General features: G+C 38.2%; 1 protein-coding gene and 1 long non-coding RNA gene across 18 annotated transcripts in view; one reads left to right on the plus strand and one right to left on the minus strand.

The window, feature by feature from the left end:
* The window catches only part of LOC110078889 (uncharacterized), a 56,285-nt gene extending 53,002 nt beyond the window's left edge, over positions 1–3,283 (plus strand). Inside the window, exon 3 of the long non-coding RNA XR_002300520.3 lies at positions 3,126–3,283. This is a non-coding gene — a long non-coding RNA (uncharacterized LOC110078889). The remainder of the gene's footprint in view (positions 1–3,125) is intronic.
* PTPRM (protein tyrosine phosphatase receptor type M) overlaps positions 1–13,855 on the minus strand; it is a 607,519-nt gene that overhangs the window by 6,569 nt on the left and 587,095 nt on the right. For 10 of the 17 annotated variants that reach the window (XM_072999591.2, XM_072999598.2, XM_072999597.2 and 7 more), the window contains 5 exons: positions 12,882–13,031; positions 11,771–11,944; positions 8,831–8,962; positions 3,423–3,550; positions 211–387 (listed from right to left, as the gene is read on the minus strand). In XM_072999591.2, coding sequence (XP_072855692.1) covers positions 211–387; positions 3,423–3,550; positions 8,831–8,962; positions 11,771–11,944; positions 12,882–13,031 — 761 coding nt within the window. The remainder of the gene's footprint in view (positions 1–210; positions 388–3,422; positions 3,551–8,830; positions 8,963–11,770; positions 11,945–12,881; positions 13,032–13,855) is intronic. The other 7 variants (XM_020793481.3, XM_078391540.1, XM_072999599.2 and 4 more) reach the window with 1 other exon arrangement.

Here is a 13,855-nt window from a genome sequence, read left to right on the forward strand (position 1 = left end):
AGTGGGAAGGACTTTCATTCAAACTGTATGGGAGCAGAGTGAAATCCTCTCCTCCTTAGTGCCCAGTGCTGCTATTTTAAAAACATAACACAAGCCATTGAAATGACAAACCATATATTTCATGGAGCTGGCTCATGACTGTCAGAGTGAGACCCATGCCTATGTGTTGTCACAAAGTGGTGGCTACCCCATTAGTCTGTCATTACTTACAAGCAATGGACGACCGTACGCCCTTCTCCTCCATTGTATTCTTCCTGCCATTTGTCCACCTGACGTATAAGTTTCAGAAAGGAACGCTTCGACACAGGTGTGTCTCTATACATGGGCCATCCTAGGAACTGAAATTGCTGCACCATTCGATAGCCATCCTGAGGCTGTGGGGACCCAACCAATAGGAGAATAAAAAGACAGCATTATTTATTCTACATCCTTGTAACATACTCATTGCACACTCCATATTCCTAAAGCAGCTTCCTATCAAAAATGTACTGAAGAAATTTACATTTAGAAGTTATGATTTGGAAGTTCAGAGTTATGAAGATAAAGTTCTAAATAGCTGAAGATACAAATATGCTGAAATGAAAGAATGGCACAGCTGCTACAGCCAAGTATACAGTGATTAATATTATAGCAATCACTGTCTACCAAAGTAAAGTTTTCAATATAGTTCCAATTATGGCTGCTCTCTCTTTTGCATGCTTCTCATTTTCAAATTTTCAGAAAGAACGCTCACTGTGTGATGACTGATTGTTAACTTGCTAAATAAAGACTCATGCATTCAGAATAAACCTCCTTTCATTAGCATCTCTCTCCAAAGTGGCATTTTATCTTATATTATGAAAGTTGAATAAATTTTGTCCCACTAATTTATAACAAAGAGGAGGAGGGGATACTTCTAGTTCTTTAGAATCCTAGCTATTCAATGATGTTGATTAAAAAAACTGAAATATTGTGAGATTGATAAAGGATTCAACTGGCACTCTGGATTTTAAAACATACTGGCTGAGATCCTGTTGCGCAACTTTATGCTGCACAATGAGGATGATGCCATCAATGGCAAGAATACTATGGCTGTTTCAGGGATATAAAAAACTTCCTAGAGTACACATGTACATGCACACACCATGTTTCAGGGATCCCTATGAGTTCTCTTCATCTTGGGACCAACTTCTGGCTGCTAAGATTTCTGAGTTTACACACACAGTGGATCAAGCATGAGTATTAAACACCACACAGATCATGAATACTTGCTCACTTGGTCTACATACATAAATGTGTGTGCACCAGCCAATGAAATGATACTCATTTAGTCATGGAAAAACTTTCAGAATGTTTACTCTATAACACGTTAGGGGAAAAACCAACATTGCTTGAACATTTTTAATTGGTATAAATTTGTGCTTGACAGACTTATAGCAGTTTCATAATAGCTTTCTTAGCAACATATTAGTAGCAGACAGCATAACTGAAAAACATTACTTCTCAACAGAAAAGACTTGTGCTAACAGACAAACAGAACAAACAGAATAAGCCTCGTCCTGACTGTCACTTCTTCTATCTGGCAGTTAACCCCTTGAAAGCTATAGTTCTATAGTCTTGAGAGATCTTCGCCTCCAAAGCCTTTGATGATGACTAACAAAAGCCTCAACCTCAGAGGAGATCCAGTGTCTCCCACCATAACTTCCATGCCACACCTTAGTCAGAATTTTAACACTGGAGAGAGACAAAAATGAGTGTGGGTGTGACAGTGTATTGCAAAGAAAGGACATGATGGGTGCTTCCTCCACAGTCATCTCAGTCCTCAACCATGCTTTTGACATAAAGCAGAATTTCGGTTCAACTTACACTTCAGAGATAACACATTGTTAAAAGTGGTTATTACATAAGCAGTGAACCATAGATGATTGTCATAACATAGGCTTTCTTACCCCAGCATCCTGCAAATAAGTTATCTTTGTTTTGTGATTGTCACCAGGAGGTAAATATGGGCTTCATTTTTGAGTATAAATGCTTAGCTAGAACTGCTGTCAGCTTCTGTTGATGTGTTCTTTATATTGTCTAAGACAGTAGTTCCCAATGTTGGGTAATAAGTTGTGAGAGCTTGTCTTAGACCACAGGTTTCCAACATTGGGTAAATCAGGTGTTCTTGGACTGCAACTCTGAGAAACCACAGCTAGCACAGCTAGTGGTGAAGGCTTCTGAGAGCTGCAGTCCAAGACCACTTGAGTTACCCAAGGTTGGAAACCCCTTGTATAAGACAAGGCTCACAACTTTTGAGACAAGCCTCTATCAAAAAAATATTTTCCACTTTACGCAGCTGGAAAAAAAACTGTGGGAGGGAAAATGGGACTTTGAAGCTGGGGCATACTTTCTTCTGGCCCCCCTCTCTTTGGGAGACTGTGGCCTAAATAAATAACCAGATAAAAGGCTTCTATAATATAATCTTTTGAAAAACATCTTGTATTCTTGTAATCACATCTCTTTATTAAGCAAAATAACAAAGGAAAAGAAAAGAAAAAGAAAAGAAAAACAAACAAGGAAAAATAATTTAGAATGGAGTATTCTAGAAGATTCACTTCAAAACTTAAAAAGTGGGAAGTAGCATGTAATGATAGTTGCAAAATGGATGCCTTTCTCAGTACTGCATTCTGTGCATGTACTCTGATACTTACATGTGGGAGTGCTTTTAAAAAACTGATGTTAAAAATGGAAAATGCAAAGAGTCTACACATTTTAGTTTTACAGCAGATACAAAAGAAAGCTACAGATCTTGACTATTATCTTGTCTATAAATCTTCAAGTGTGAATTAAATGAAAATGACCAAATAGCTTTTTCTGAGCTTTAGTTACCTTCAAAGAACTAGAAATAATGAAGGTCTCAGAGATATGCCACAAGATTTTTTTTTAAAATCATCACTTCATTTACATGAAATATCTGTTTTTAAACTTATTTCTAGTAAATGACCAGTTTTTCATTTTTTGTAGCATAGTGCATTTTTTATACGCAGCTCAAATTATAGGAAAAAAAATTCAACAATCCAGAATGTAATCTCAGCTGAGGTGTTGACTCAGGGTGGGGACTGGGCAAGTCTCTTACTATTTCCTCTCTGTTTTTTAACTCTCAGAAAGAAGCAAAAGAAGCGAAAACAGTCGGTGAACAGAGAGCTCGTCATGAGATGAAACCTCAGTGGCGGCAAAAAGGAACTGAGGCAGTTACATGTACTGGGGGGGGTAGTCCTGCCGAACGCGTTATAAAGCTCCAGAATGTTCCAGAACCTCTGCGGAAGTGCAGATTAAACCCTAAAGTATGCATTCACAGAGACCATGAAGAAGAAGATAGTTTTCTAACTCATTGTGTGTAGTTTAATATGTAAGTATTTATTCTCATAAGTAAAATAAGCAAATAACTGAGTAAGGTACTTACTCTTGCTGCATTATAAATTCGGAATATCCGGCTGATAATGTCTTCTTCTAAATCAGCAGAAACAAACTCTACCTGAATAGGACCATGTCGATGAACACCATTTTCAGGCCAATATTGTGGACACAACTGTAGAATAAAGAGATCAATGTATGCATGAGCAAGATTATTTTTAAAAAAAGTCTCTGCATGTTACTGTATTCCTCAACCCAAAGGTATACACTTACCATGTACTTCCACCCAATTACCTACAGAGGTAATTCCCAAGCAACAAATTGTATAAAGCAACCCATCCCTGGAGCTGCATACTCATATGGAGTCTTGGAAGCCCCACAGAGCACTGGGATCAGCACTTGTTTTACAGCAATTCAACAAGAAGCCAACATTTTAAATGTTAAAGCACAAATGTGGATAAACAGTGGCAGTGCAGACTTTTAATACAGGTCTCCAGTTTGCTTGCTTGCTTACTTACTTACCGTATGTACATACATACTTAAAATTTTATTACACCTCTTTCATAAGGCAGTTTAAAACATAAAGTATAACATATCATTAAAACCCAAATAGAAAAAAAATACAATATAAAACTCCAATAGCAACCTACTGCCAAGATAGACTCAGAAGAGAAAATGGTAGAGCACCACTAATAATCACTTTCAGTCTACCACTGAGACCACTCACACACATCACAAATGATCTCTAACCCATCCTTGACAAGAAAACATCACTCTTCCCAGCACTTGGTGGCAGGCCTATACTTTCTTACAGATAATCTCACAATCTCAAGCAACTATTGAAGTGCAAAGAGTTACACAATACTGATGCAACAATAGGGACTATATCCTGCTACAAACCCAGGTGCCAGCTCTGCCTCCCACTTTTACTCTGTCATTTCACATAACATCAAGGGCACTTTTACTTGTTCCTCTGCTAGTGTGATCTATGCCATCTTTTGCCAACAATGTCCTTTTGCACTCCACATAATGCAAACAGCACAATTTCTATGCCAAAAAAAATATTAATGCACATAAATCAGAAATTTCAATACACTGTAACATGTCTCAAATCACTTCAGTCTACCAGGACACTCTTCACAAGAAAGTTGAAAGTTGCTATTCTGGAGAAGAAAAATTACAGAACAAGAATCCAGACGGAAGCAGCTGATTTAAAATATATACACATAGTGCACACCCATCTCAATTGATTAAATAGTGACCAATTTTTAAAAAGTCATTAACAAATGTGATAATTATGTTATCTACTGTTACTTTCCTTTCCAACTAACCACCTATTCAGAACAAACATCAAAAGCAAATTCTATCATTCTCTAGTTGTTTCCTTTAATCATTATTGTTATTTTACAGAAACGTGCCTCAAAAGAATTGAATACTAAAAAGGGTCTTAAATTATGACTAGGTGTGAAATGCAGCCAAACACCATTGCCCCTTTATCTTGGAGCCTTGCATGAATATTTTACCATATGGTTTCTGTATTCTAACTCTTATATCTGATGAAGGAGACACATTCCATGGAAACGTACATAAAAATGTAACAGTCTTTAAGGTGCCACATTGTCTTTACTTTTTGCTTTTGTTTTGTTCTCTGCTTTCAAAAGGATATTACAGAGTAACTTACATCATTCTGGGGTAACCACAGAAAAAGCCCTTCTTTTGTCAGTGAACATCTTGCCTCTCTAGAGGACACAACCCATTGCAAGCTACATTGGCAGATCTTAAAATACAGATGAGGAAAGTTTTACCTTTCACATATCAAACCATCCCATTTGGGCTCATCACTGGTGAGCCCAACTGGAGTTCAACATTTGAAAGGCTATGGTTTTCTCAACCCAATATTTAAACTTATTTTCTAAGGAACTTAGGAAGATCATGTAGGAAAAGATGCCTATGATAAACTTAACTAAACACCAGCATTTATAATTAGATGAATTGGCATGAATTCATCTTAACCCAACTGAAGCCATCTAATTTTATATAAATCATCCAAATACTATTCATTATCAATTTCTCTGATTCTTTTTGACATTTCAAGCAACAGTCTCAGATATCCACTACCAGTTAAGGAACGGGCTGTGACAGCACGCAAGGAGGCTGTCAAACACCTCATCATGTTGGGCATTATGTGAGGCCCCCTCCCCAACAAAGGCCCAGTCATATGATGAAACAGCTGGAGAGCTGGATACTAAAGCTGATGTCTTGTCTTAAATTCCCAGAAGCAACGGTTTTCTCAGTCCATTAATATGAGCTAATATCAGCATCACCTCAAACTTTAACTGATTTTTGTGTCTAAAGAATGCCTTTCTCTCCCATTTGAAAGCTTGTCCCAGCAAGTTTAAATGTGCTAAATAGCAGCCAGAGGGGATCACAGGCATTACACTGCTGTATTCTGGACAATTTAATTGTCAGACTATATTGTGTAGGTTGAAGAGCCCTACAGGGCTGTTTAATCCTCCATGTCAGACATCAATTTATAAGCAAGTTGTGGATTCTTTAACAAATCCAGACAGCTTGACACAAAGAAAAAGATGGAGGCTTGCAAAGGGATATATTTATTGAAGATTTATTTGAGGCAGGGTTGGGTACCATATACTGTATACAGCAATACAAACCAGGTCCATAAGGTAAATTTTCCTGCTTGTATGAAAACCAAATTCATTGCTTTGATCCTGGTGGGGAGGCGGCAATTGTACCTAGTTCTACCAGTAGCTATTAAAAGTGACAGGTAATTGAGCTTTCCTATACAGAGTATATCTTTCAGAACAAGACACTAGGGACAGACAGCAGGTATGACCTTCACTGGAGCTAGAGGTTGGGAGTTTGATTCCCTGCTGTACCTCCTTTGAGGACAGTTGGCCTGTGTAGTCATCAGAAAGCTGTATAGCCCCAGGATACTCTTAGAAAAAGGGAATGGCGAACTGAATATTCTCTACTTAGAAAACCCTTAAAAGGGTTTCCATAAGTCAGAATGACTTGATGACATGCAATTTTATTAATATTAGACGAAACCCATTATTGCCATTCTACAGCGTAAACTGTTTGTTATGGTAACCAAACCAAGGGATGTGTGAGCTATGTAGAGGGGAACTATTTCTTTAAGAGAAATACCTTTTGGTCAAAGGAAATACAGTAGTTCTTTCTGTCCACTGGGTAGAAACAGATTTAGAAGCAGTAGTTGTGTTAGTTTCTGCTAGCAAGTCAGGCAAAAACAATACAAGAATACAAGTCTGAAGAAGTTCACTTGTCCATGAAAGCTCACATTAAAATATAGCAACTGAATCTTTAAGATGCCATGTTATATATATTTTTACAGTTTTTCTCTGACATAGTAGGTCGAAATAGTGTAATATATGGAGAAATGATGATGATTTGAAATTGTGCAAATAAAAATTATGATTCATGGAGGTTTGCTCTTTCCCTTTCCATTTCTCCCTTTGAATTTTACACTATATTTTAAAAATTAACCATGCTGTGGACATGGGCAAAAATTCCAAAACAGATGTACTACTTCATAGAGAACATGTACCAGAAGTTTTAAAAAATCTCACCAGTAGAAAGTTACAGTAATTTATATATTCAAAACAGGGCTAAGAAATTCAAATGCGCTTTTTAGTGGCAGCTAAAAGTCTGGGTCCCTTGAGGTTTTCTTTCATTTTGAAAATAACAAGGTTTTTGCCTTTCATGTATTTCCCTGGAGACAGGTGAGTGGGGCTGTGATAAAAAAAATGCAAAAATGTTTGCAATTTTTTACTTACTGACTTGAAGAAGGAATATTAGTTATGAATTTTGATGCAATAATTTCAACATATCTCTACCGTTGATAAAGACATGTTCCTTTAGTATTTATGCTATTAAAAATGTTTATGATAAAAATAGCTCACCCAGAAGATTGAGCAGCTAGCCCTTAGACATTTTTAAAAGTATGGACTTGAAAAGTTGACCTTTAGATTTAGAAGAATAAGGATCAAGAGTTATGAATGTCTATTAGAAGTATTTATTTGCATTTTGCATACATTGTTTCTGTTTTACGTCAAGATGGCACTAGTGCTTTGGAACTCCCATTTATATGCAGTTTGGAAAAGAGAACTCATAGAACCTCCTAGCCAATATGGCCACATGCAGCCCCTAAAAGTAACTTTTCCAGGCTCTCCTTTGGCACTTGAGCTGTTTGCTGTACAGACTGTCCTTAGTACTGTACATGCTCTCCTTTCTCCCACTTCAGTCTGAAAAATGAGTGGAAATGAATAGAGAAGTGATTTCTGCTTGGCTGTGCAGGAAGTGCACCAATTCAGGAATCAGGACTTCTCACGAATGCCACTTTAGTCCTTGTGCAGCTGGGTACAGTGCTGTAGCACAAACACTCATGGCAGACTACCATCTGGATCCTGGTTTACAGCTGTAGCTCTGTGCTACAATATAATCCATGTCCTGCCTTCATACACTGCATCCTTTTCCTATTGTAATGTGGCCAGGCACTGCAACATTCATTGTCTCAGGAAGATAAAGACCAATACTGTAGTTCCTGGAGAACATTACTTCAGCTCATATGTGTGATGATAGTAGATGACTTGGATCTGGGGTTAACACCTGCTAATATGGTGTTGGTGTACTGACTGATCTGGAGAAATTACAAGACACTGGAAGACAGTCAAAACAATTCAGTCACTGAGTTTTCATCCTCATATCACAAGAAAACAAAAATAATTTTTAATTTTTTTAAATTATTTTATTTATATCCCGCCTATCTGGTCGGGTCAGGACCACTCTAGGCGGCTAATTGCAATTAGAGAGTGGAATGGTCAACCAAGGGTGAGAACAGATAACTAGCAACTATCTAAGCTACATTTTTAGCAACCATTTTCTATGGCGTGCTGCCCAACGCTTTCTTGGCTTCAAAAAGCATCAACATTTGTTGCAAATATGGAGACTGCTGGAGTTAGACTTGCCCATCAACCTTTTCACAGCAAGAGTTTTTACAAATTATACAATGTATCAAGAAAATGTTGGTTATTATGACTTCTGCACATTTGTCTCAGCAACATTTAAAAAAGAAGAAAAAAATGTTCAACAAACTTCATTGATTCTGTCTTTTTAAAATTAGTTTGCTTCTGTGTTTACAACTACAACTATCTGGAGTTTTTTTTAACTAGAAGCTTTTTATTGCCATTATTTCTAAAGGGTTAGTTCTTTATATTTTAATTATGCTTAAGATATTTTACAAGAGATGTACTTATTCATCCCTCCTCCCTCTCATTCAAAGCTATGTATAAATCTTACGAGTGTTTAAATGCAAATTGCAGATTGTTTAAAGAGAAATCAGACAAATGTGGGCACATTAGTGTTTCTATACTGGATTATACAATGCAGTTTCATTCACTTCTTCTGTATGACTTACCTGTGCTGGGTCCACATCATTCAGCATAACTATTGATGTGCAGTGGTAGTCTAGAACCAGTCTCCAGAAATCTTTGACAGTATTTGGTAAAGGATGCTGGGTAACTATAAAAGCTGAAGGCTGTTTATAACTCTGCAAAACAAGTAGAATAATTCACTGCAGCAAAATTGTCATGATTAAAGTTACTGTAAGAGAACATAAACTACAATAAAGGACAGTCAAACCTTAGGGCATACAGAAATTACAGTGGCACTGAATGGCTTCCAAACAGCATGGGAAAGACAGAAGATTCACAGATGATGTTCAGGCATGTTTGTTAGCAAAAATTTATTATAGGGCATGAAACAGAAACCAAGAGGGGAAAAGAATATTTTCTCTTGGCAAGACTTCTCTGTGAAAGATTTTTTTTCCTCCAAGAAATCTTGCATAAAATCTCACAGGACTCCTTCTACATTTCATGGTAATTTTTCTGAAAGAAATACCAAGCTGTTCAGGATTATTACTATCCCTGCCCAGAATAGCTTGTGAAGGATTCATGTGAGAAGGGAAGAAGAAATAACAAGCAGTGCTGGACAGTTACAGTTCCTGTGCAGAACAACATCTTTCCTGCCCTGTGCAGAATTTGGCAGGTTTCTGCTCAGAACAATGGGTGAAAAATGAAAAATAAAATAAAATACAGTGGAAAACAAAACCAAAGGCTTATTTGTCACATCCCAAGTATGTTACTCCAAGGACTCTGCTATGAAAGGACTGGCAAATTGAATCTAGGTAAAGGTAAAGGTTCCCCTTGACAATTTGTCCAGTCGTGTTGGACTCTAGACGACGGTGATCATCTCCGTTTCCAACCCATAGAGGTAGCATTTGTCCAAAGACAATCTTCTGTGGTCACGCGGCCAGCGCGACTAGACATGGAATGCTGTTACCTTCCCACCATGGTGGTACCTATTTATCTACTCACATTTTCCATGCTTTCGAACCGCTAGGTTGGCGGGAGCTGGGACAAGGGATGGGAGCTCACTCCGTCACATGGATTCGATCTTACGACTGCAGGTCTTCTGACTTTGCAGCACAGAGACTTCTGCAGTTTAACCCGCAGCGCCACCACGTGTTGCACAAAATAAATAAAAAATTAAGGTTCTCTAGCAGGTTTGGCTCCAGGATTGGTGCCCAATGCAGAACAACAAACGGAATCTCCCATTTAAGTGGGTCCTGCAATAGTGGCACATTACTGTAATTCTCATATGTAGTTTGCACTGCTGTAATATATCTGCTTGAGTGGATGGAAGTTGCAGTGTTTCTGCTTGTATGCTTTAAGATATCAAAATAATTGTAGGATTTCGAGGTGGGGGCAAGTATGGGAGTGCACTCCTTGGCAGCCATGGACACAATGTCATTCACTCAAACAGAGATAGGCAGTACTCAAATCCACAAAGCTTATTTAGGCACACGAAGCAGAAAATCCCACAAGTGCTTCTTCCTGGGAGTGAAAATAGAAGAGTAACCAAGTAAATGAACAGTTTGCTTCCTGTGCATGAAGTTCAAAACATGCTGGCTGATGTGGCTATTCCCCTCTTTTCTCTAGATTTCATGGAACTTGCAGCAGGTGTTGAACAGCCCTTGAATATCTGTGGGGGAAGTGCTATTCCTGTGGGACAGGAACAGAATGGATTTTAGGGCCTCTTGCTTATGGCACATGATCCTTGGTGCACACAGTCTAGGCAGATGTAGTGCCATTGTTGAAGTGATAGTACTTGTTACTGATGAAATCTACACAATGGCAGAGAATCACCATGGAAAGAGGTGACAAATGGCAGGAGCAGGTGTTGTGCTGGGAGAGGAGTGGAAACAAGTTGTGAAACCTGATTTGGAAACAGTGTTATAGAAGGTCAAACTCAGCACAACAGTTAGAAGCCAATGTGCAACCAGAAGCACAATACGTGTAAGAATAAGTGCAAACACAAAACAACATCAACACCACTTCTATGGTATCTCTCACAATTCTGATGCCACCACTATCCAACAATCACATGTTTTCTTGCAGTCGATGTCCAATACAGTGCTAATAACTGGTTGGCACTGATCAACAGGTTGCTATGGCAACATCACCACTCTGACACTATCCTATATAAAGGCACATCCTCTGTCCTTCAAATTATCAGGGTTATGTCACCACTATTTATAACTACCAGGGTTACGCTTAGAGAATGTAAGCTACTATTTATATACAAGCTACTTTTATTATATATATATATTAAAACGATTGCTTTTATGGAATATTGTCTAACATCTTTTCATTCTTTTCCAAAGCCTGCTTTCTTGGCATGTGTCTATGTATGTATGACAGCCTTAATTACTGTTGCTCTAAATTGTCAGAGATATTCTACACATCTCTAGAGAGTATAAAACATGCTTAAGTATCTCTCTACTGAAACCCTATTAGTGCTATTAAAACTGCTGTGCCTGCATTCAGTCGGGGAGGAGAAACACCTCTAGGAAATGTTCATTCATTCAGAAATGAAAAGAGTCACTGAGGTAATGGCTTGTGTACTATCTATACAGACAGGCAATTGCTTTCTTTCTCTGTTAATTGCTAAACCTTTTATGCTGATTAGCTGCAATAATGGGTTAATATTCCTCTTGGGCACTATACTTAATACTCAAGTACTAGATAAGAGACACATAAGCCATTTTCATTTTCAAGACACTCTTCCTATTTACTAGTTTTCTCAAGAAAACTTCCAAGCTTTGGCAGTTATGGAACATTTGCCAGACTTTAACATATCTGAAAGCTTAATGATCTGGGGTGCAGGAGTTGGTTATTCTTCAGATTGCAGATCTGAAAGCTTTGAGCGCCTTGTGCTGACTGTGCAGCCTGATTATTTTCCAGCTTGGTGAGCAACGCATTCTTTCTTAACTATTAATTCACAGATAGGAGCTTACATCCATCAGTGCAGCATTGATGTAGTTACTGCTTTCCCCATCTATTGTGATGAGAAAAGGCAGGCATCTGTCAGGAGGAAGCACATCCATACATCGATTCTTCTCATGGTTCCGTGGCAAAAGTGCTATACTGCAATCTTCCACACGCAAAGTTGGAGTCACCATGTTGAGAGTCTACAAAAATATTAAAAAGTACAATGATACGGAAGGCAGGCTTCCTCAAGGAGAATATCTTCAGAAGAGAGTTGTAAGCAGACCTTTAAAAGTAATTTTTTAGAAGACACTTGTACTGAAACTTCTTATAAACCCCCAAAGTAACTAATGACAACACTATAATTTTTGAAGAATCACTAATTTTGTAGCTCTTCACTTTTTAGTTTCCTTTTGAAAAAAAGTTATACTAGAAAAAGTAAAAAGAGTATTTAAGTAACAATACCTTTAAAATTCTAGCTCCTAAACTGTTTAGCAACATTACCAGTCATTACATTATTTACAAAAGGAACATTGTATCTCTTGCTAGCCCCTCTAAATAACATATTACAGTGGTGCCTCGCATTACGACATCACTGTAGAATGAAAACGTCGTAAAGCCAAAATAAAAAAGCCATTGAAACGTATTAAAACCTGGTTAATGCATTCTAATCGGCTAAGAACTCACTGTCCAGCGAAGATCCTCCATAGGGGTGGCCATTTTTGGGTGCCTGTGCAGCGAAAAATGGCTCCTAAACACAGCAGGGAGCCATTCTGAGTACCCAGTGGCCATTTTGAAAACCCGACGATCAGCTGTTTTGATTGTCGGGAAGCGGAAATCGGTTCCTGAAACAGGGAACCGATAATCACGCAGCGAAATTCCCCCATTCAAAACGTCGTCGTAATGCGGATTCGTCGTTAAACGGAGCACCACTGTATAGGCAATGTTATTTGTAACATGTTGCTTCCAAGTTCCGATTGCACATATATGCATTAAGGTTCAAAGATAGCCCATGCTTCAAAAATTAAAAGAAATATTTAGATTACTTTTTAAAAATTTTGAATATGCGACTCCTACCAATAGTACAGGGTCATTTCATAATATCTGGCTTTTAAAAATGTGCTCCTGTTCATCACTTACCCTAAATTCTTCCTTGATCTGGCTTGAATTGGTTTGAGGATCCAATTTATTCATTTCAAAATATACGGACCTAATTTGAGAAGCTGGAATAGAGGTATCTCCACACAGACAGGCTTCCAGTATTGCATCATGTATGAATACATACTGCTCCTGGAGGGGGAAATATGCATTTAAAGAGGAACTCATCAACAGTGTTGGGTAAATGATAATCTTTAACTATATTAGCATCCTAGTTTTGCTTAAAAAGACATCCAAATATCATCTTTGCAAATGTTTTTTGGAAAACAGGTGTCATAGCAGTATTGTATATTTACAATACTGGTTGTATTGTAATCCAGGTTGCTGTAACCTTACTAGTCCAAATTCTATTGGGAAAAACTGTATGGACAAGCACAGCAGCTTTCGCTCTTCTGGCCTGCTGTCCATAACACGGCCAATCATGCAGCTGGCCTTGCAACCACTTCCATGACCGTACAGAGCACAGAAGCATGGCAGCCATCTTGCAACGAAGTGTGATTGCCTACTTGTAAAAAGCCAACAGGATTCTGACCACCATCTCCCTTGTTCAGCATGTACTGTCCTCAATATAATAATCATTTCCAGCTCAATTTTTATGTGCAATTGTTTCAGAAACTATAGCAGATGTCTGGAATTTATGGGCTGATTCTTCAATGAAGTGATACTCCCCTGCCTGGGTATTACCACTTCAGATGGCAGAGGGAGATTGACAAAATCATGGCCACTGGTCCCATCACCTCCTAGCAAATAGAAGGGGAAGATATGGAGGTAGTGACAGATTTTACTTTCTTGGGCTCCATGATCACTGCAGATGGGGACAGCATCCACGAAGTTAAAAGATGCCTGCTTCTTGGGAGGAAAGCGATGACAAACCTCGACAGAATCTTAAAAAGCAGATACATCACCTTGCCGACAAAGGTCCACATAGTTAAAGCTATGATTTTTCCTGTAGTGAT

Source organism: Pogona vitticeps, chromosome 4, assembly GCF_051106095.1.
Source record: "Pogona vitticeps strain Pit_001003342236 chromosome 4, PviZW2.1, whole genome shotgun sequence".
Lineage (NCBI taxonomy): Eukaryota > Metazoa > Chordata > Lepidosauria > Squamata > Agamidae > Pogona > Pogona vitticeps.